The 19,892-nt window shown below is 43.9% G+C and overlaps 2 protein-coding genes across 2 annotated transcripts; both read right to left on the minus strand.

The window, feature by feature from the left end:
* Positions 1 to 280: 280 nt before the first annotated feature.
* LOC136423041 (uncharacterized) lies at positions 281 to 4,039 on the minus strand. Its single transcript, XM_066411042.1, has 6 exons — positions 3,853 to 4,039; positions 3,305 to 3,429; positions 2,772 to 2,867; positions 1,902 to 2,045; positions 1,096 to 1,164; positions 281 to 740 (listed from the first exon to the last, which is right to left on the minus strand). The coding sequence occupies exons 2-6, from the start codon at positions 3,332 to 3,334 to the stop codon at positions 732 to 734; spliced, it is 348 nt and encodes a 115-aa protein (XP_066267139.1). The 5' UTR covers positions 3,335 to 3,429; positions 3,853 to 4,039; the 3' UTR covers positions 281 to 731.
* A 663-nt stretch (positions 4,040 to 4,702) lies between these two features.
* LOC136426579 (uncharacterized) lies at positions 4,703 to 19,123 on the minus strand. Its single transcript, XM_066415252.1, has 14 exons — positions 18,986 to 19,123; positions 18,348 to 18,526; positions 17,845 to 17,912; positions 17,387 to 17,476; positions 14,570 to 14,739; positions 13,761 to 13,960; positions 12,960 to 13,118; positions 12,540 to 12,685; positions 11,538 to 11,771; positions 9,137 to 9,315; positions 8,414 to 8,547; positions 5,943 to 6,128; positions 5,093 to 5,205; positions 4,703 to 4,930 (listed from the first exon to the last, which is right to left on the minus strand). The coding sequence occupies exons 1-14, from the start codon at positions 19,093 to 19,095 to the stop codon at positions 4,703 to 4,705; spliced, it is 2,196 nt and encodes a 731-aa protein (XP_066271349.1). The 5' UTR covers positions 19,096 to 19,123.
* Between the last annotated feature and the right edge of the window lie 769 nt (positions 19,124 to 19,892).

Raw genomic sequence — 19,892 nt, forward strand, 5'->3', positions numbered from 1 at the left:
ATCTTGCCGAAGAAGAGGACGACGCCATTGACGCATCTGTTCTTGGGCTGTTTGGTCCCCAGAAATCTGTCCCATTCCCAGATGACGATGAAGGTTTTTACGAAGATGAGGATGATGATGATGATGAAGGTTTTGACGTAGAAGAGGAGGATGACGATGACGAGGCGTTTGAAGATGGCGAGAAAAAAGGCTGTGATGACGATGACTAAGGCGTGTATGGCATAATGATGGCATGCTTCCCGTGAATGTATATGATGATGTGAAACAATGACGCAGGCAGTTTCGTTTTGCATTGAGTTATTCGTCTTTTATTCACAGAACTATTTCTCTAAAGACAAGCTTCTTTGTAAGAATGATCGTCTTTTTTGTCCGCAGCTCAGAAAGACGCCTATGCTATTTTTAGTGTCTAATTTCCATGTTTTAATGTAATCAATAAATCCTCCTCGATTGCGTCATACGTTTGTTCCACGTTCAGTTTAAAATATAAGAAGAAATCGGCGTCTTGTTTCAGACATTGTTCAATTCACTATTTTAATGTGTTTCACCAAGTATTGTCATTGATTACATTCTACTAATTACTTGTAAATGAAATAAAAAATTAAGATGAGCAGATCATGAGCTAAATGACTGCATCTGAATGAATCATATATGCAGTAAATGGTTGGAAAGCTTAATCCAAAGAGACGTGAAGACCATCACTGTTACTGGTGATGCTGGTCTCAACTCGGTGTTTACTCCGCCTGTGGAGCAAAAATAAAACAAGTTGTTACAGGCAGAGCACTTCAACCATCTTCGAACCACCTTACATTAGGAAACGAAAAAAAGTCCGATGCTTCCATCATCAACAGTCAATAACCGCAATTCCTGTTTTCAAGTTGTTACGTTGAATCAAAAGAACAACAAAACATGTTAGCATACAGCCCGGGTACCATCCTAGTTTGTTCACTGGAGCTCATAACATACATGTACTCTCCCCAGTCAACAGGCCAGGGAAACTAACTAGGATGGTGCTCTTGCTAGCTAATTAACTTGGGCCGATCGTTTTACATACACCGATCTCCATACAGCCATTCCTGATTCTTCCCTATATCTTACCTCTTTGAAGAAAACGATCTCTGCATTGCTGCTATCATCCAAACCGTAGTTGAGCACAGCGTACTTCTCCTGTAAAAATACACATCAGAAATTACTGTCCCTATTTGTCAAGATCTCTTAGTTTCCGCAGGGCTTCTTAGGACAGAAATAGAATAAATTTGACAAGGAGGGTGAGTATAACATCCAAGCATATCTTCCGGCCGGAAAATCGTTAGGCCAAGACAGTATCCATGGACCAAGACAGTATTCATGGACCTAAACATTACCCTTTGGCCACCCTGTACTGGCAAACGGGAGCTTGAGAAAGGTTACGATTTTGCCTCTCTACATCTGCCTGGAGAGAGGTTAAAGAGGGCCCAGTTGTCCCTTGACTCAAACGTGCACAATCAAGTTGTACGATGTTTAAGTGTCAAAATAAGTCCTGTTTGTAGGGGCTACATTTCTGATGAAAAACACGCATACGGTAGTTCAGCCTGGGTACCAGACCACCGTGCTACAGCCGCTAATCCTTCGGCAGGGGGGAGCAACTTGCCCAGTCACCACAGTTTGCACACGGGCCCTAATTATCTATCGCGCAACGGATATCAGAGATCGGCTGCCAAGAGAGACCGGGTGCAAACTCTATATCGACGTGTGATGTTCTCCCCATGCATCCAAAAAGGGGTAATCCTCCAGTGTAAAGGGTCTGGTATCCAGGCTGCGGTAGTTTGATAAGCGACAATTACAAAAATAGGCAAACTCCTATATAATGTCCTTGCTCCAATTGACCTGGCCTTTTAATGACCGTTACCATTAGGAAGACCTACTTTGCCATAGCTGACGCCGTACTGCTGTGAGTCGTCCATGTAGCCCCTGAATGACGTCACCATGTTCTTTAGATTGTCCCTATCACGGATTGGTCCAACCACCATACTGTAGAAGGACCCCTGGATCGGCTTAGCGATGTAAATCTGTGAAGGGAACCAACTATCTTATCAGAAGTTAAGAATAGGCATTCATCCCTTCATCACATACAGTCAACGAGCTTCGGCCGTTCTGGTTGAAAATACGCTCGAGAGTATTTTTTACTTGAAAATCTACCCCATTACATTGGCCGCACCCTCCTTAAAGCAGGACCCCTATTGCTCGATTCGTCGTTGGCTCGCTCGAGTAGGGGCCCTGCTTTTCAGCGACGGTAGACACGGCTATGGCGCCGTCGCCACCAAAACAGCTTAAGCCAATCAGAGGGATTGCTAAACCTCATCGCAAGCAAAAGAGCAAAGGACGCTGGGAAGCTATCAACCAATCAGGTTACGTCTCACGTCGAGTTAGGTTCAGAACAAATTACTAGTAACCGCCAAATAAGGATAGCTTATTGATCATTCATGAGCAACTGTCAGTAACGGCACCAGAACCGTGTCTACCGTCGCTGAAGAGCAGGGCCCCTACGTGAGCGAGCCAACGACGAATCGGGCGATAGGGGTCCTGCTTTAAGGAGGGTGATTAGCCTGGGCTCGGTGAACATTGGCCTGCCTCTAAAAATAGCGCGACGGTCATCAAGAGAACACGTAGGGGAATGTCCCCGGTACCATGAACCCGTGAACATAATATATATCTTCTGCTTCTGTCTGTGGACGATTTGCTCTTCAGAGACTATCTAAATGTGTCCCTATTGACTGATTGTTCCCTAACAATACCTCGTCTTCCTCCTTTGGTTCCGGAGGGTTACGCTGATGCGCGGTAGGGAGGTAGAGGCACACGGAGGTATGACACTCGCTGTCAGACGAATTCATCTGGAACAAAAATAGCTTAGAGTTGGTTACATGTATAAAAAGCTGTAGGATACATAGCTCCTTGATTTACCATTCATGATTCTTGTAGCGTTTTGTTTAGGTTTTAGATAATTTTGAAAATTTCAAACAGTTTATGAACCGCCGGGGCTAAACAATACTTTATTTTTTTTACTAATTACCAAGCCTGGGATATTACAAGCCTAGATGAAATATACTATATATGGTGTGTTCAGTTTCAGAGATCCCCCCCCCTTCCTTCGTCCCTACCACACTTTAGTCACACTATTTAGGGCTCTGAATACAGTGGTTACCGTGTGGTAGGGGCCGGACCTTATACAGAAAGGGGCGGGGGGGGGGGGGGCGGTCGGAAACTAAATGCACTCTAAAATGCGTTTGAGGTATTGCTACAAAGTACTGGGTTGTAACAAAAATATCACCAAAGTGAGAACAGGTCTGGTCATGTTCATCTTGACGCCTCGGTCGTTCCTGCCGTCGAAGTACGCCTGCAGAATCGGGACAGCCTGGCGGGAGCACTCAGGGTCATCATAACAGGCCCAGGAGTCTAGGGGGGGGGGGGGCATATAGCAACAACTGTGAATTACACACGTATAAACCTGCATACACTCTCTCCGTCTATGTTTCTGTCTCTGTCTGTCTGTCTGTAACACACACACGCGCGCGCGCGCGCACACACACACACACAGACACACACACACATACACACACACACACACACACACACACACACACACAGAGAGAGAGAGAGAGAGAGAGAGAGAGGGACACCACACACACACGCACATACACACGCATACACACACATACACACAAACACACACACACACACACACACTCACACACAAATATTCGTTCAGACCCTTGTAGTGTGTAGTAAGAACCCCCTATTCTTTTGTCTAATACCCATGTAAAACCCCTACACACACACATACATACACTTAAATCTATTAGTTTGTCTAGTACGTACCCCTGTTACATGCGGACCAGCGCCCCTCACTATAGACGGTGTCCCAGCTGCACCACAGTAACCCGTCGTCCTCCCTGCACTCGTCATACACTTCGCCCTGGTACAGGAACGGGAAGGTGCAGTTCGGTCTGTCGGCCTCCGCCACTTCGTACGTGTCGACTCGTTCTGAACCGGACAACGGCACACAACAGATTCATGTAACTAGCGGTTACTAACCTCTACCAGGCTCCACAGGTGGGCTGGAGAAATCATAGAAATCGGCCAAATAGACGAATAACATGCCAGAAAAGTTAGCCTGCTGTAGAAGTTACAGTTTACGACCTCAAGATGGATGGTATGTTTGACCCTCTATCCGTAGCCGACTCCCGTAGCATACTATTCACTCTATTTGGTCGATTTCTACTATTTTTCCAGCCATCCGCGGGGCCTAGTAGAGGCTACCATGTAACGACGACTACTATCGCACGCTACTGATTAGCATATGGACCGCAAGACTGCAGTTGCCTTCTATTTCAATCTGTTGTTGAACGGATTGTGTTCTGAACTACTTCATCAAGAGATGATACGACAGAGAAAAATGGAGTGGCTTGGACAAATCTAGAGAATAGATAACTACAGAATGGATGAATGGAAAGATGCTTCACTGAATGCATACGGAATGCAGTTCGGCGTAACACACCAGCTTCGTAGGCACGCGGCTCGGCAGCAGCTGGTTATGTTACACTGAACGACCTGTCAGAACTCAACTGTTCACATCTAGCTGCAATCACATGTACAGAGGGAGAGAGAGAGTAGAGACACAAAACTCTGACGTCGGAGAAGGACCACAAGTACAGGAACGAAGTGCTATTCAAGTAAGTGTACCTTTCAGAGTGAGACTAGAGGACTCGAATGTCATGGTGCCCCCCTCGCCTGCGTCCATCGCGACAGACCAGGCGGTTGTGTTGAGTGTGACGTTAGAGTTCACCACCAGGGTGAAGTCCACCCGCAGGTTTCCGCTGGCGGCCGTGTTCCCGTACCCTCTCACCGCAACACTCTGGAGTTCAGCACCAAGGACAGGGCCGAGCGCCGATTCCATCTGTAGAAGAATAGTACGCGCACGAAAGGAAACAAAATTAAAAGGGGTTTAGTTTCAGTTTCATATAACTGGAATCTATTTTCCGGCTGGATGCTAAGGCCCCATTATCTCTAGATCATCGTTGTGCTGCAAAGAATTACAAAATATGCACTCCGCACAAACCTGAGTCTCGAATTCAGACGTGGCGGCGGTGAAGTCAGACGACATCGGGTCGGCCAGGTCGGTGGAGTACTGCCTACTGGTGATCTGGATGGAGCCGTCTAGTTCTTTTGTTGCTGTGGCAGAAACAGGTCAACATATCAACACCCTCAAACCGTTTCAGCAAATGAATTTAACATAGCTTTGTCAGGCGCACAACCATATTTTTTCCTCCTCTACAGACGATTCGGTAGCTACTCCGCTGTCCTCGTTAGGGAAAAGTGATGAAGGCAACAGACAAGCCCCCGAAAATTTAGCAGAAAAGATGAATATGGTTTAACTCTGTTGAACATATAAACATGAATTCTGAGGATGCCTGCAGTAGCATGGTCACAAACTTTTAGCTCTGTGCTCATTTGCGGGTATCTGCTCCTGTACATTATACTTGGGGAGGCTCTGCTAAACAGGGCTGAGGTTTCTACTTTTGCGGGTACGTATGACCGCTAACCAGCTGTCAGCCAATCACAGAATTGCCTAATATCTTCTTTCGGTAAATCCGATTCTCTGATCGATTGACTGACTGACGGTCACACCCACACCCCAGTTTAGCAGAGCCTCCCGTGGTGTGCTATTATGCATTGTATTGTATTCTATACTATGTATAGTGTAATGGTTTTACTGCAGGTTATGTATATAAGTTGTATGTTCGTCTGTATTTTTGGGTCAGCAATCATCAGCGAGAGCAGCCTAGGCTGACCCAGTGTAATTACTCGTCTTCATTGTCAATGAATACAAATACAAAATACAAAAGGCCACGGGCGAAGCTCTGCTGAGGAGCATGCTCTGTGCTATGATAATTCTGATTGATGAATACCTTGATCACAGTAAGACCAGTGTCCGATATCGAAGACTGCGTCCCAGGCGCACCACGACTGCCTAAACCCCACCGTGGTACACTCGTGGAACAGCTGGCCCTGGTACAGGAACGGGAAGAAACACTCTACTCCGCCCCTCCTCGGCGACTTGGTCCCGTCAGTCGACTTGTGCCTGTGGGTGTCATCTGGAACGAACATAAGTATTCAACGATCACAAGTCTCCATGAAGTATTCTGAGTTTTTGTTTTGTGTTGTATGTCTTGGTTAGTTGAATGTAGTTCATTATTTAAGCAAACAAGGTTTATTGACATTACATGCGTGCATTCATGAAATCCTGTCAATCTACGGTGAACGCGACAAGAGGATGGAAAAATATAATCTCCAAGCAGATCCCCACGGTACCAAAGTCGTACAAGCTAGCCAGAGCAGCTCCAGTCAGTCAGAGGAGTTGTCAGGCACCGTCGTTCTGCCAGTTGGATACGGTCTTTGCAACCGTTGGGTCTGCTTGGAGACTAGGAAAAATATACAACTGTGAAATCGAAAAGACAAGCAGTCATACAAAAAACGCTACTCATGGGAAAGAAACTTAACACCTATGTCATCACTCGACTCAGGTGTAGAAAAAGTACCTAGCTTCGGTTCGGGACGTCCTATTGGATGGAACGTTAAGCCGGCGGTCTCGTGCTTGAGGAGAGTCACAACTCAACCACGTTAAACATCCCTCTGCACTAGGGATGCGTACCGGTTATAAAGGTCCGGTTATTACCTGAAAAAACGTTTCGGTTCAGGTCCAAAAAACCGAAACCCAGTTTTCCGGTTTTTTCGGTACTGGACCGGTAAAAAAATCTAGCACTCACATTATATCTTTTTCATTCTAGACCATCTTAAACCTTCCGTAAATCGCGAAATTTGCGCTCGAAAAAGACGAAAACATTGCCATTCATGGCGGTCATATTATCTGCATGCTGAGGTACAACAAGCAATCTTTCCCGAAAACGATCTTTTCTCCGTGAAAATATCCCAGCACCACCACAAGACAATGTATCAGGTCATGAAATATGTTGTGATTAGTAAAGAATATTCCTATCGCGGTAGATACACAGTTAGATTGTGCAAAACACGATCAAAAGTGGCGTTCTCGGCACCGATCGAGGCGCTAGGCGCCATATTTGTTTTGAATTAGCTGCTCTCGCGAGATTTGATATACCCCGGTAGGTTACATGGAAGGTCAGCTGATCTAGACAGCGAGACTTCGCGAGACTTCATGACCTTTCACCCACAACCGCGGGAACAGAAGTGAGAAGACATGACGAACTGTTTTCGTTGACGCTTGGGCATATAAAGATGTCATCCCGCAGCATAAAACGGAAAGGGCAAAATCTGTCCGGGGCAGGAGAAGCTGGCTATTATTTTTCTGCCACAAATTGGATAAAGATGGCTTGATCGCGGCAATCAGGGATATGTTTCTGCAGTGGGACTCCCAAAAGGACTGTGATATCCTGTGATATCAGCGGTGCGGAACTTGCTGCTAATGAACTTCTAATGAATACCAGGTGCCTTGATCAGATGAAGGGCATGCCAGAATGTCAAAAGGCCGAGTTCAGAGAGAAATTCAAGTACAAATGTATATATTTTTTCAATTTTTTTTTTTTTTGCATGTTATTTTTTTAATGTGATTTGTGTTGGACTCCAACTTGACAAAGTCTAATCTCATTTATTGGTTTCCTTTAAAAAGTGATTTTGCTCTGGAAAATATTTTTCCTTTCACAGTCTTGATCAGTCCTTATTTCGTTCATTTTTAAGAACTTTAATAATTCTACCTTATTCTGATAGAAGAAAGCAACAGACTTAGCATTATACTCTCAGGTTAGTGTACAATAACATGATATCAGTCTTGGTCTATGACAAACAGCATTACACTGGTATAAAAGTACATGTATGTGTATCACAGTGCAATGTAAGAACACTCCAAGTACTAGTAAATAGAAGTTTGGCAATTAGTCAGATATGCCATGGGTTCAGGTCGGACCTAATAGGTCCGGACCTGAACCTAAACTTTTAGGTTCAGGTCCGGACCTGAACCTGAAAATGGATTTAGGTCCGCATCCCTACTCTGCACTAATCGAAAAGAGTAGGGGTCCATTCCGGTGTGAGTGGATCAAACTTTACAGTTCCATCTTACCTAGCTTTATTACTACTGTACAAAGCTGACGTGTTATGCATAAAGGTAGTTTACCGGTTATGTGAAACAAACAATTATCATTATTGTTTTCAATTTCAATATCAATATCATCGTTTATCACCATTGTTATCACAATATGGATTTTGTTTGTTTACTTTATTCATCCTCTGTTGGTGTTTTTTTACCCGGACAGGGAGAACAAAGGGAATTTGTCCTGTTGTTCCTTTGTCCGTTAACATGATGTGATGTGATAAAGCTGAAATAAAACAAACAAACAAACTCGGTCACCCTCTCGAGCAGGGTCCTCCTCCCACCCGCTGTACTTCTCGACGAACCGGTCGAAGGTTCGCACGAGGTCGAACGGAGCGCACTCGTGCTGGCTGCACTCGTCCTCCAGAACTAGCGGGAGGGTCCGGCGGGTCCTGTAGAGGCACGCACAAATCACAACTCAACAGGGTTTTCTGTACCCTGGGCGCCAGACTAGTACCGGGTCACTAGCGATTTCCTACGGTGGCCAAAGGACAGTCAACGCGCCCGGTCTTAATCAACGCTCCGGGGAGTTGAGCCCGTTGGAGCCCCCGGCTAGAAATCCCCCGATGCGCTAATTAGGGTTCGGCGGGCTGGGGTCTCTGAGCCGCCGAAGGAACTGACTACAAGGTACCGGCTAAAGGGAACCGGCTAAAAGGCCAGATAAACAGTCTGAGTAGGTTTTCTGAGGTGAGTAAGGTAAAGCAGACCCTGTAAGGTTACCCAGCGATCGCCGTCTAGTGGCAAAGGGGCGTAGAAGATTTATAGAAATGGCAGTTATAATCAATGGATTTAATGTTGTACATGTGTGTGTTGGATTTTAGATGTTACAGTATGTTACAAAGATAATACCGATGAGTAGATCTTATGGCAATAAGGGCAATAGTTGCGTGAATATGTATGATTCGTACGATGTATGTCACAATAGGCGCCTACACATTGTAGTGCTGCCAGTTCTGTTGATTTGATTGATTTGATTGTCACCTGTCGACCTCGTGGTCGAACGTGATGGTGACCTCCTCCTGCTCCTCCTCGGCGGTCCAGCCCGGAGAGCCCGCCGCGAGCGCGGAGGAGATGACGCTGTTGTCGGAGCCGGGGACGGAGAGGAAGCCCTCCAGCCAGGTCTTCAGGCCCGGCTTGCACAGCTCGTCAGAGTACCAGATCTTAGCAAAGGAATGAATGAATGATTGATTGAATTTATGGATGGATGAATGAATGAATGAATGAATGAATGAATGAATGAACAGAAGAACAACGAGTACCACAAGCCTTGACATACCAATGTGATGGATGTCATATACCGCGAGATTTGTAAATATGTTTTATCCTTTGAAGATGTAGCAATACTGTTATATTTTAAGTTAAGTGAGATGAAACTATGCTCTCCTACGGGAGGAATAAAGAAGAAGAAGAATGAACTTTATTGCTGGACAGTTGTAATGCCTAATGGCAACAATGACAACTAACACAATAGAACTCGTACATGTATATCTAAAAAAAGAATAATACATAAATAAGTAAATAAATGAATACATCATCAGGATTAAAGGTGGGTACCGGTACAAACAATTCAGGTCCGGTCCAGGTCCAGAGGGTCAGGTCCAGGTCCGGACCTGTACCTGTACCTGATTATAGTAGTGTCGCAGTACATCATATTTTGAAGAGCGAGACACACGCAAAAGTCTTCAAACGTCATGTCTGGAACGATATAATTTCTTAGGTTTGCACTTTGTCTCAAAATTATAATTATACTCTTCTCGCCGTCTGTTTACTAATCCTTTAAGTGTTTCTAGGTATGATTCACAGCTAACGTCTTCGAAAACGAAGTTAAATCTGCTGTTTTGTATTTTCTTAGACCAGTTATGTGGCCGCCTGGTACTATGAATTTTCTAATCGGTCCATAGGCCGGTCCACTGATTTTATACGGACCGGTTTTTTTGGACCGGTCAATTAAGAAATACCGGTTTTGTACCGGTACACGGTACCGGTACCCACCCCTAATCAGGATTATGAGAACACTATACGGTCGTTTTAGTGAGGTGGTAATAAATAAATCTGAATGTTGGAATATATGAGCGTGTTTTATAGATATAGAATGCTACACGGTGTATTCCGTATAGCCCAAGGTTCTATCCCCTTTTGCCGTTCATAGTAACACGTATTTAGTAACTAATTGATGACCCCGTGTATCGCATGTGTGTTGAATAGAATAGACCTTAATTTCATGTTAGAAAGAATGAATGGTCTGTTATCAGTTGAGTCTTTTCGTTGGTAGAATTTGCTATCATAGTAGTGTTTTTTCCTTCTATGGTTTTGTCCATGAACTTTATTTCAAACTAATTACAGAATGTACAGATTTTATATACATAACATACATGCGTAATTAAATGTATCAAATCTCCCCACTTACTTTCTGCTTTTGTGCGTGACAAATTGTCACTCACAGTAGTGTTGGTGCGGGGGAGGTGGGCGGCACAGAAAGAAAGTTCACGAGGAGATGAGTTCACGAATATCGCTAACTTAAGTATCTCGCGAATATAAATAGACATATAGTACCTCATGGTAAATATAGAATAGAAGCCTACGGCCGTCGGGCGATCCGACCCGCGGTCGGGCTCGTACCTCGGGTGATACGGAATACCCCGTGTTGTATTTTATTTATGTCATACCTTGGTCATACCTACCCGAGAAAACACACATTTCAATGCGGAATGCGCCAGAAGTTGAGGGAGTTTTGTGTCCTCGAACAAGAAACTGTAGCAACATTGATTCTAATCTCCGAATCCGGTATTCGAATTTCCGACGGCCGCACAACCGGCGCGCTCGAAATGCGTTCGAAATATTCTATGGAAGCCCGTGTGATAACACTCCCGAACCCTATGTGATCCGGATAGTTATCACACGGTCCGGAACACCCATATCAGGCCCAGGCATGACATAAATATAGAATACAACACGGGGTATTCCGTATCACCCGAGGTACCAGCCCGACCGCGGGTCGGATCGCCCGACGGCCGTAGGCCGTCGGGCGATCCGACCCGCGGTCGGGCTGGGACCGAGGGTGATGCGGAATACAACGTGTTGTATTTTATTTATGTCATACCTTGGTCATACCCGCCCGAGAAAACACACATTTCAATGCGGAATGCGCCAGAAGTTGAGGGAGTTTTGTGTCCTCGAACAAGAAACTGTAGCAACATTGATTCCAATCTCCGAATCCGGTATTCGAATTTCCGACGGCCGCACAACCGGCGCGCTCGAAATGCGTTCGAAATATTCAATGGAAGCCCGTGTGATAACACTCCCGAACCCTCTGTGATCCGGATAGTTATCACACGGTCCGGAACACCCATATCAGGCCCAGGCATGACATAAGGTATAGTACCTCATTGCGTCGGTCGAACAGTCTGGACTGCCTGTTGTACTCGTTGACGTGGAAGTTGTTGGCCAGGCGGCAGTCCTTAGCTAGCAGGTGATCTCCCAGACGACGCGCCATGTCGAAGACGGTGGCGGAATCCCCGGGACCGCCGAAACACTTGACGTAGTAGTTCTTCAGGTACAGGTCCTCGCGATTCACTCTCTCTGGGTTCTTAACATAGTCCAAGTCAACCCACCCTTTCTGAAAGAAGATGTAATTTCTTATTTCTAGCAAATGTAGTATAGAACTCCCCTATGATATTCAGGCACAACAAATTATTCTCTGGATACTTAACGTAGTCCTCGAAGACCATGGGCCCTTTTTGAAAGAAGATATCATTTGTTATTTCTAGCAAATTTGACCCATTGATGACGACACACGTACAGAAAGTCACGTGTCCACAGTACAGCGATCAGGTCAGACAGCTGAAGGCGATCGAGTCACGTCAGTCTGTCGAAATTTCCGGTAAGTCCAATTTTTGTTAGTTGAACAACAGCTTATCTCTTTCATAATGTAAGCTTTGCCCCCATGGCAAGTTTTGAATTAAATTTCATTTATTCATTATCTGCAGAACTGGAGAGAAATAGAGTTATCGACGCAGCGCCTTTTTTGTATGATAGTCAACAGCCTTAACAACGTCGTGATTAAATCTACAGATATGTAAATACAGGCACAGGGAGACTTCGCACAAACTGGTTCGTACCTTTATCTGTATGTAGAAATGTGGAGAGAGAGAGAGAGAGGGGGAGGGAGAGAGAGAGAGAGAGAGAGAGAGAGAGAGAGAGCGAGAGAGGAAGAGAGAGGTAGAGAAAGAGAGAGAGAGATTGAAAGAAAGAGAGAGAGAGAAAGTTATCGACATTTTAGCGTTTTGCAACATGATGAGAAAATGTCCTCAACTGCGCCATATTTGAATATCTTTCTTTATTTCAATGCAATGTCAGAGAGACATCGTGGAAAACCGGTTCTTACCGTCTGGTATGCCGAGGTCCTTGGGACCACAGCGAAGCTCTTAAACTGTTTGTGGCAGTGACCCTCGCCTTCTTTCACTTGGATAACGGTCCGCGCTTCCTGGTCCATCATACGAAATTCGCCCGAAAGATTCATCAAGCCAGGAGCTAGAGAAAGGACGAGGTTTCACTCTCTATTAGAAGAAATGCTTTATTTGGGTAACATGTCTACTTTAAGTTAAAGGCTATAGCACAAAGCCAACAAGAACAGAACCATGGTCAGTTTGGCAGAACATTCGGCCAGGCACTGTCATACGATGTAGGGATGAACTATATAGGTTTGTGGGGAAGAGACACAAGGCACACATTCTCCAATAGGCCTAGTAATTTTTTTCCTATTCATATGAAGGTCTCTATCCCTATTGGTGGACCGAGTACGTACCCTTGAGGTGCAGGTTGAGGACGGGCTGGTTTAGAGCGGAGGTTTGCTGGTAGTAGCAGGTCGGGGCGTAGGTGGAGATACTGTGGAGGAGGGAGTACCGGCGCGTTTCCACCCCGTCCTTGTAGGTGTCCAGGACGGTATAGTCAAGGCAATCTGGGTCTGGGAAAAGGAAGACATGAAGTTAGATTAGGATGGTGATTGGGGTAAAACTCACACAAGGCAGCGTGCATAGTGGTCTAAAGTTGCATGCTAAATTAAAGAGACAAGAAAGAATATTCATTAGAGAAAAACTTTATTGCACGACAATTGTGCATGATACAAAGTACTAGTATGGCAAGAATTCGTAAACATAACACAAAGTACGTAGAAGTATAGAATAAAACTTAACATCCTAATTACTAATACAATACAATAAGGGCTAGCATACGTTTTCGATATACATATGTAGTGTTATAATCGAGTTGGTTTAGTCATTAGTTTCGATATTTTTTCTAATGTGAAAGCAGTCGTTTAGATATTTACCTATGTTCGCATTGTGGGGATTGTTGCATTTGAATATGTACTCAAAACGCTGTGTAGCATCGAGACTCTTAAAACTTGTACTTGAAAATTAGAAGAACCCTACTTAAGAAAATCAGTATGCGGTGGTGCTGGGATCACATGGGAGTCCTTTGTTCCATTCTCTAGTTAGATCTATAAGATAACATATTTTCTTTAATATCGAACTTTACGCATGAACAATAGCATCAAACATTGCTGTAAATCTTGAAACTTTCACAATGGTATTCACAGTTTACTCACGATTACAAAAGTCGGGCCTGCAGGAGCTTCGCGCGGTGACTCTGACGTCATCGGTCCTGTCGGTCGGCATTGCCCACCTGAACCCGGTTTTCCTCAGACACTTCGGGAGGTGCAGGCGAGCCTTGTCCGGGCCCTCCGACTGCCGGTAGAACCGGTCCACCCGCGCGTTACTCGCGAAGATGAACATCTCTGTGTACCCCCTGTAAGAGTCGATGTGAGACGTACGTCAACGTAAGAGATACAAGACTTCAAGTTGGCTTCGGTTATTTTCAACGGTGTTGTGAAGGTAGGTGACACAGAGAGACAGACAGACAGACAGAGACAGACAGACAGAGACAGACAGAGACAGACAGACAGACAGACAGACAGACAGACAGACTGAGGCAGAGAGCTAGTCAGAGCCAGATCTAGAGAGCCAGACAAAGACAGCGAGACAGACAGAGACGGACAGACAAACAGGCAGAGAAGTCTATATATAGACAGACAGACAGACAGACAGACAGACAGACAGACAGACAGACAGACAGACAGACAGACAGAGACATATAAACAGACGGAGGCATTCGGAGTGACAGAGAGAGAAAGAGAGAGAGAGAGAGAGAGAGAGAGAGAGAGAGAGTTAGGCATTAAGGTAGAGCATTACGTAATGCAAAATCAATCAAGCGAAATCAAGCTGAAAATGTTATTGATAAAAGAAGGTCGTTTGAATCTATCAAGTTACCTGATTATCACATAATGTTCTACCTAAATCCCTAACCTGCATCGACGTTAATGTGGGCCTTATCTATGAATCACGTTGCCATGGCTACCTGGGATACTGGACGACGTAGAAGTAGTCGTCATCTGACCAGTACGGCTCCCCGGCGTCTTTAAGATCCCGGAAGAACTTCTTGGCCTCCTTGTCGACGATGAAGCCTCCTTTGATGTTGTTGAACTTCCGGACATACATGAGAGTATCCGGCACCACGTCCAATACAACCTACGGAAAACAATCATTATCTTCGCCGAGTACTATAGTACTCGGGGTAGATTATGTTTTCGGTTGAGCCAGCTGTTTGGTGGGTCTGTATGTATGTCAAGAGCATAACTCAAGAAAACTTTGATGAATCTTTATGATTTTTGGTAGGTGTGTAGTGGTTGTGCAAAGGAAGGTCAAGTTCAAAAATGGTTTGCCTTGCGTTTTTCAACAGTACTGCAGCGGACTTTTAATTTTTGTGCGTTTGTATGTAGGCGAAAAAAGTGACGGAAACGTTGATGGATCTTCATGATATTTTGCAGGTGTGTAGATGTTGTGAAAACAGAGATCAAGTTCAAAAATGGTTCTCCTGGCATTTTCCGTCGGTACTGCAGCGGGCTTTGTGTGGATGTGTAATTCTTGTGGACAACATAACTCAAGAAGCTCTTGATGGATCTGTATGATATTTAGTGGATGGGTAGGGTTTACGGAAAGGAAGGTCAAGTTCGATAATGGGCCTTCTAGCGAGTACCTAAGGTACTGCAGCGGAGCTTCAAAATTTAGTGGCATATTTTCTGAAAGTGCTTTGGTCATGATATTTGTGTGGTAGATAGTTCATGTCACAAGAAGTAAGTTCCGTAAGTTTGGGCCTCCTAGCGGCTTGTTTAGAACTGCAGTGGGTGTTTTTGTTTTGACATTCGGACACGTATTACTTGAGAAGGGGTGAAGAGATTGTCGTGAAGTTTTGTATGTAGAGAGCTCAGATGGTGCTTTACACAATCGATGTCTAATTTTAGAAAACAGGAGCTAATCTGCATAATTAGTAAGGATAATTGTAAATCCATTACATTCCATACTGGGCGTGTGACAGTGTTCCCGAAACAGGCCAGCAGAAGGCCTTGCCTAGAAGTGTAAATAAACAGATGGTGTACATAAATAAACAAATGGGGCAGTCTTACTACAATTCAAACAGATGTGTGGGTCCGTTTTTTTTAAAGTGTTCAGTTTCTGCATTTTTGTCAAATACACGGTTGGAGACATAACGGAAAGGGAACAAAATAGAAAGCCTTACAAAACACCTAAAAACATGTGAATAACCAGCCGGACCAACTCCTCTGCTCAGAGAGTACACTGCTAGGTATTACCTAGCACCGTATGGAAAAGTAACATGTACTATGTCTTGCAAAATGTGTATGATATGGAATAAAGATTTATTCTATTCATATATATTGACTGTACCATCTAATTATAACTTTCAATTTTTTTGATGACCAGTTATAACATATATCAGCACACTATACACATATACTAGTCCTGTACCACCAAATGAGTTTTATCCCTATCTAGACTGGACTCATTCTCCCCCCCTCCCCATCATAACTTTCAAACGGTATGGTGTATGATCAAGTTTGCAGGGGGTGATAAGCATGTAAATATTAATCACTCTCCACAATAAACCTTGATTATTTGGCGAAGATAATGTGTTCGTGGAACTCTAGTTCTTTTTATCATCAATTCCCCTACTTCTGATACCTGAATAGTAAAGAGAAATTTATATTTCTTTCAGCCTTTATAAACCAACTAATCAAACAGGTTCCCACATTTATGCAATTACCAAGAAACGAGAGGAAGTCGAAAGTGCTGGAGAGAGCTAGATGTTAATTTACGCATGAATATGTATATAATTGTTAACATGTGACCTGTGCTTAGCCCAGTGGGGCAAACATGTACAATGAAGGTCTTCATTCTCCATTCATTAATAGATAATCAACAAAATAACGTAATACAGGTGATACACTCTAGCAAGTAGCTAATATCAAACATCACCTCTAAAAACACTCATCACAGCTAACAAAGAAAGATACACTAAGAAGTAAATCACAGCATTAGGGTTAGGTAGTCCATGTCAAGTTTTAAATTTAAGGGTTTAGTAGGTAATTCAGTCTATATCAAAATGTTTGGTGTCTACTAGGGGTGGGAACCGGTACCGTGTACCGGTACAAAACTGGTATTTCTTAATGGACCGGTCCAAAAAAAAACGGTGCGTAAAAAATCAGTGGACCGACCTATGGACCGATTAGAAAATACATAGTACTGTACCAGGCTACCAGCAGGCGGCCATATAACTGGTCTAAGAAAATACAAAACAGCAGATTTAATGGGTCGTTTTCGAAGACGTTAGCTGTGAATCATATCTAGAAACACTTCAAGGATGAGCAAACAGACGGCGAGGAGAGTATAGTTATGATTTTGAGACAAAATGCAAACCTAAGAAATTATATCGTTCCGGACATGACGTTTGGAGACTTTTAAGTGTGTCTCACTCTCCAAAATATGATGTACTGCGACACTACTATAATCAGGCACAGGTACAGGTACAGGTACAGGTACAGTTACAGGTACAGTTACAGGTACAGGTCCGGACCTGGACCTGACCCTCTGGACCTGGACCGGACCTGAATAATTGTATGTACCGGTACCCACCCCTAGTGTCTACAATGTATGTTTCCTTATTCCATTTTTGTATATCCGTATGTATACAGGACCCGCATACAGGCACTGTAATGTGCAACCCATATATATATATATATATATATATATATATATATATATATATATATATATATATATATATATATATGAGCGCAGCAGGACAAGGGTGTATACTTACCAAAGGGTCTAACGGCTGGGGTGGGTTGTCTCTCAGTGCCGTAGGCAGCGGGACGGACACGGTGAACTCTCGCTTGTACGTGAAATCGGTCTGAAAGACAAGAATAAGGGCAAGCAAAAAAAAGTGTTATAGCGACGTATCTGTATCTGTATAGCCGGTATAACCACCCTTCGGCGTAACACACCGGCTTCGCAGGCACGCGGCGCGACAGCAGCTGGTTATATTACACTGAACGACCTGTCACACCTAACATTTGCACATCTGACTGCAATCGTTCTTTAAAGCTATTCAGTGAAGATGTTCCTACGTGCTACTTCCTGCCGCTAGGCGGCGCACCGGCAAGAACAATGCGGTCGCAAACATGACAAGTGGTCAATATCAGCCCCGTCTTAGCCTGGTCCAAGTCTCTAGGGGTCGTCTTAGGGGTGTTTTACCGGGTTGCTTTGTTTGGAACGCACCTTGTTCTTTGGTGTGGAAGGGAGGAACGCCTGCGTCACAACTGGCATGGACAGTTGGAAAGTCTCACCTGCAGTGAGCAAAATACACGGATAGTCTTTATGTGAGGCGTGTGGACAAATAAAGGACAATGTTGTGCATTCACAAGGTGTACCGAATACGCAGACATAAGTACAATTATAGGGGAAAACCCCAAAAGAATACATGTACACACACAAAACTTTCATTTCCCCGTGTTAACGAATGTATAGCTGCTGCAGTTTGAGAGAGGGTTGCTAGGGGGACCCAAATTTAACTTTCCCCCTTGTTCATGGAACCAAACATACACACACACACACACACACACACACACACACACACACACACACACACAAACACACACACACACACACACACACACACACACACACACACACACACACACACACACACACACACCCAAGCTCAGAATTATTATCAAAATGCGTTTTTGAATGAAATCAACAAATGCCACAGTGACACTCACCTGCCATGCTGTTCCATGCCGCGTACTTACGCAGCCTCTCATTGGCGGTTGAAAGAGCGGTGCGCACTGATTGGCTGAAGACGGTGGTGGACACCCATACGACGTCTCTGTTGATGACGTAGCGCACGTCATAGCCTGGGAACGAGCATAGCACGGTCGCGTACCAATCCTGGTTGGGACTGTCACAACACCAAATTAACATGTCAAACGATATCGATGTTTAGACCTTACAACAGGTTGATTTTTATACTTTTCGTAGGTTAATCAATTTGTATCCACTTTTTTGGTATGTACAAGAATTTTCAGAACTTAGAACCAGTAGTGCAAACGATATGTTAAACTCAACACATATGTATCCACTTGTTTGTTTGTAGATAGATATATCAAACCTTAAGAAATACTATGTACTTTTTTGTGTCAATATTGTTTTATGTTGTCAGCTTCTTTGTAATTCTACCATTTGTCTAGACTTGCAACGACTACCGCCAACAAATGAAATATAAATCACGCAATAACCTCATCTTGTAACAACGAAACTTGAAAAAAAAGTTGACTAGACTGGTTCCATGGGAAAATGATCTACTAGTTTGCACTTTCGAAGGTGAGAAGGAAAGAAAGAACGTGTTATTAAAGCGCACCTGTCGTCATTTCCGGTGACGTCAGCCCATATCCCCTGCAGCAGCAAGATGGCGGCGACGCTCGATATCAAAGCGTGCCGCATTCTCGGGTTGCTTAGCGACGGAATCATACGTGAGAACTTTATCAAGTGTCCCTGAACAAAATAAACAGAGCAAAGTAAGGCAAACAAACAAAGATATTGTTCTAAATCTGATCTTTGCCCCATCCACTCTCCTCAACTCGTTCCTTAGGCCACACCAAGTAATTTTTATGGATGACGTCCGCGCGCGCATTGATTTTGGTCTGTTCCAAAAAAAACACAAGAAATTGCGCTTCCTGTAACTATGACCAAAGAGTTCCTTTTTTATCTAATGTATTTCTGCAGGCCTGCAAAATCAATGGGATATGGAAAGAAACAGGACAGGACAACAACTGCTGTTCAACTTCAACTGATTTATTCAAATTATTGCTTTTTTCATGATGGATCAAAGAATTGTTAGTTGTTACACTGTGTTCTCTCATTCAATTTGCGTCCTAACATGTGTCGTCGACTATTATATTTCAAATTTAGGCATCTTGTTTTTTTCGGCCCTTCTTGTTTTTTTTCGCGCTCTCGCATTAGATTTAGGGTCTCCAAAGGACGTCATCCATAAAAATTACTTGGTGCAGCCTTATAAGACAACACTTCTGAGCAGTTGGATTGGGTAATCTCCAAGCAGATGTAAGGATCGGCTGTTTTAAGCATGTTTTGCAACATGTAGTACATCTGTCTACTTTTGCACCTTTTTAATTATTCGTCTCTTTCTAGAGGGAATACTAAAAAATGTTATGTGAAATGACAACAATAAGGTAAGGTCTGCACAGCTCTGAAGTCACAATTTTGCAATTCAAAGTTCAGCCGTATCGAAGCCGCATTGCATTACAAGC

This window comes from Branchiostoma lanceolatum, chromosome 1, assembly GCF_035083965.1.
Source record: "Branchiostoma lanceolatum isolate klBraLanc5 chromosome 1, klBraLanc5.hap2, whole genome shotgun sequence".
NCBI lineage: Eukaryota > Metazoa > Chordata > Leptocardii > Amphioxiformes > Branchiostomatidae > Branchiostoma > Branchiostoma lanceolatum.

Coding starts and splice junctions, on each gene's coding strand:
- LOC136423041 (XM_066411042.1), bottom strand. CDS start 3,334: ATGAACATGACCAGACCTGTTCTCACTTTG. Junction 2,046..2,771: donor AACCAAAGGAGGAAGACGAG/GTATTGTTAGGG, acceptor TTCCCTTCACAG/ATTTACATCGCTAAGCCGAT. Junction 1,165..1,901: donor ACGGCGTCAGCTATGGCAAA/GTAGGTCTTCCT, acceptor GTATTTTTACAG/GAGAAGTACGCTGTGCTCAA.
- LOC136426579 (XM_066415252.1), bottom strand. CDS start 19,095: ATGATTCCGTCGCTAAGCAACCCGAGAATGCGGCACGCTTTGATATCG. Junction 14,740..17,386: donor CCCAGCCGTTAGACCCTTTG/GTAAGTATACAC, acceptor TGTTTTCCGTAG/GTTGTATTGGACGTGGTGCC. Junction 13,119..13,760: donor CAGGCCCGACTTTTGTAATC/GTGAGTAAACTG, acceptor TCCTTTTCCCAG/ACCCAGATTGCCTTGACTAT.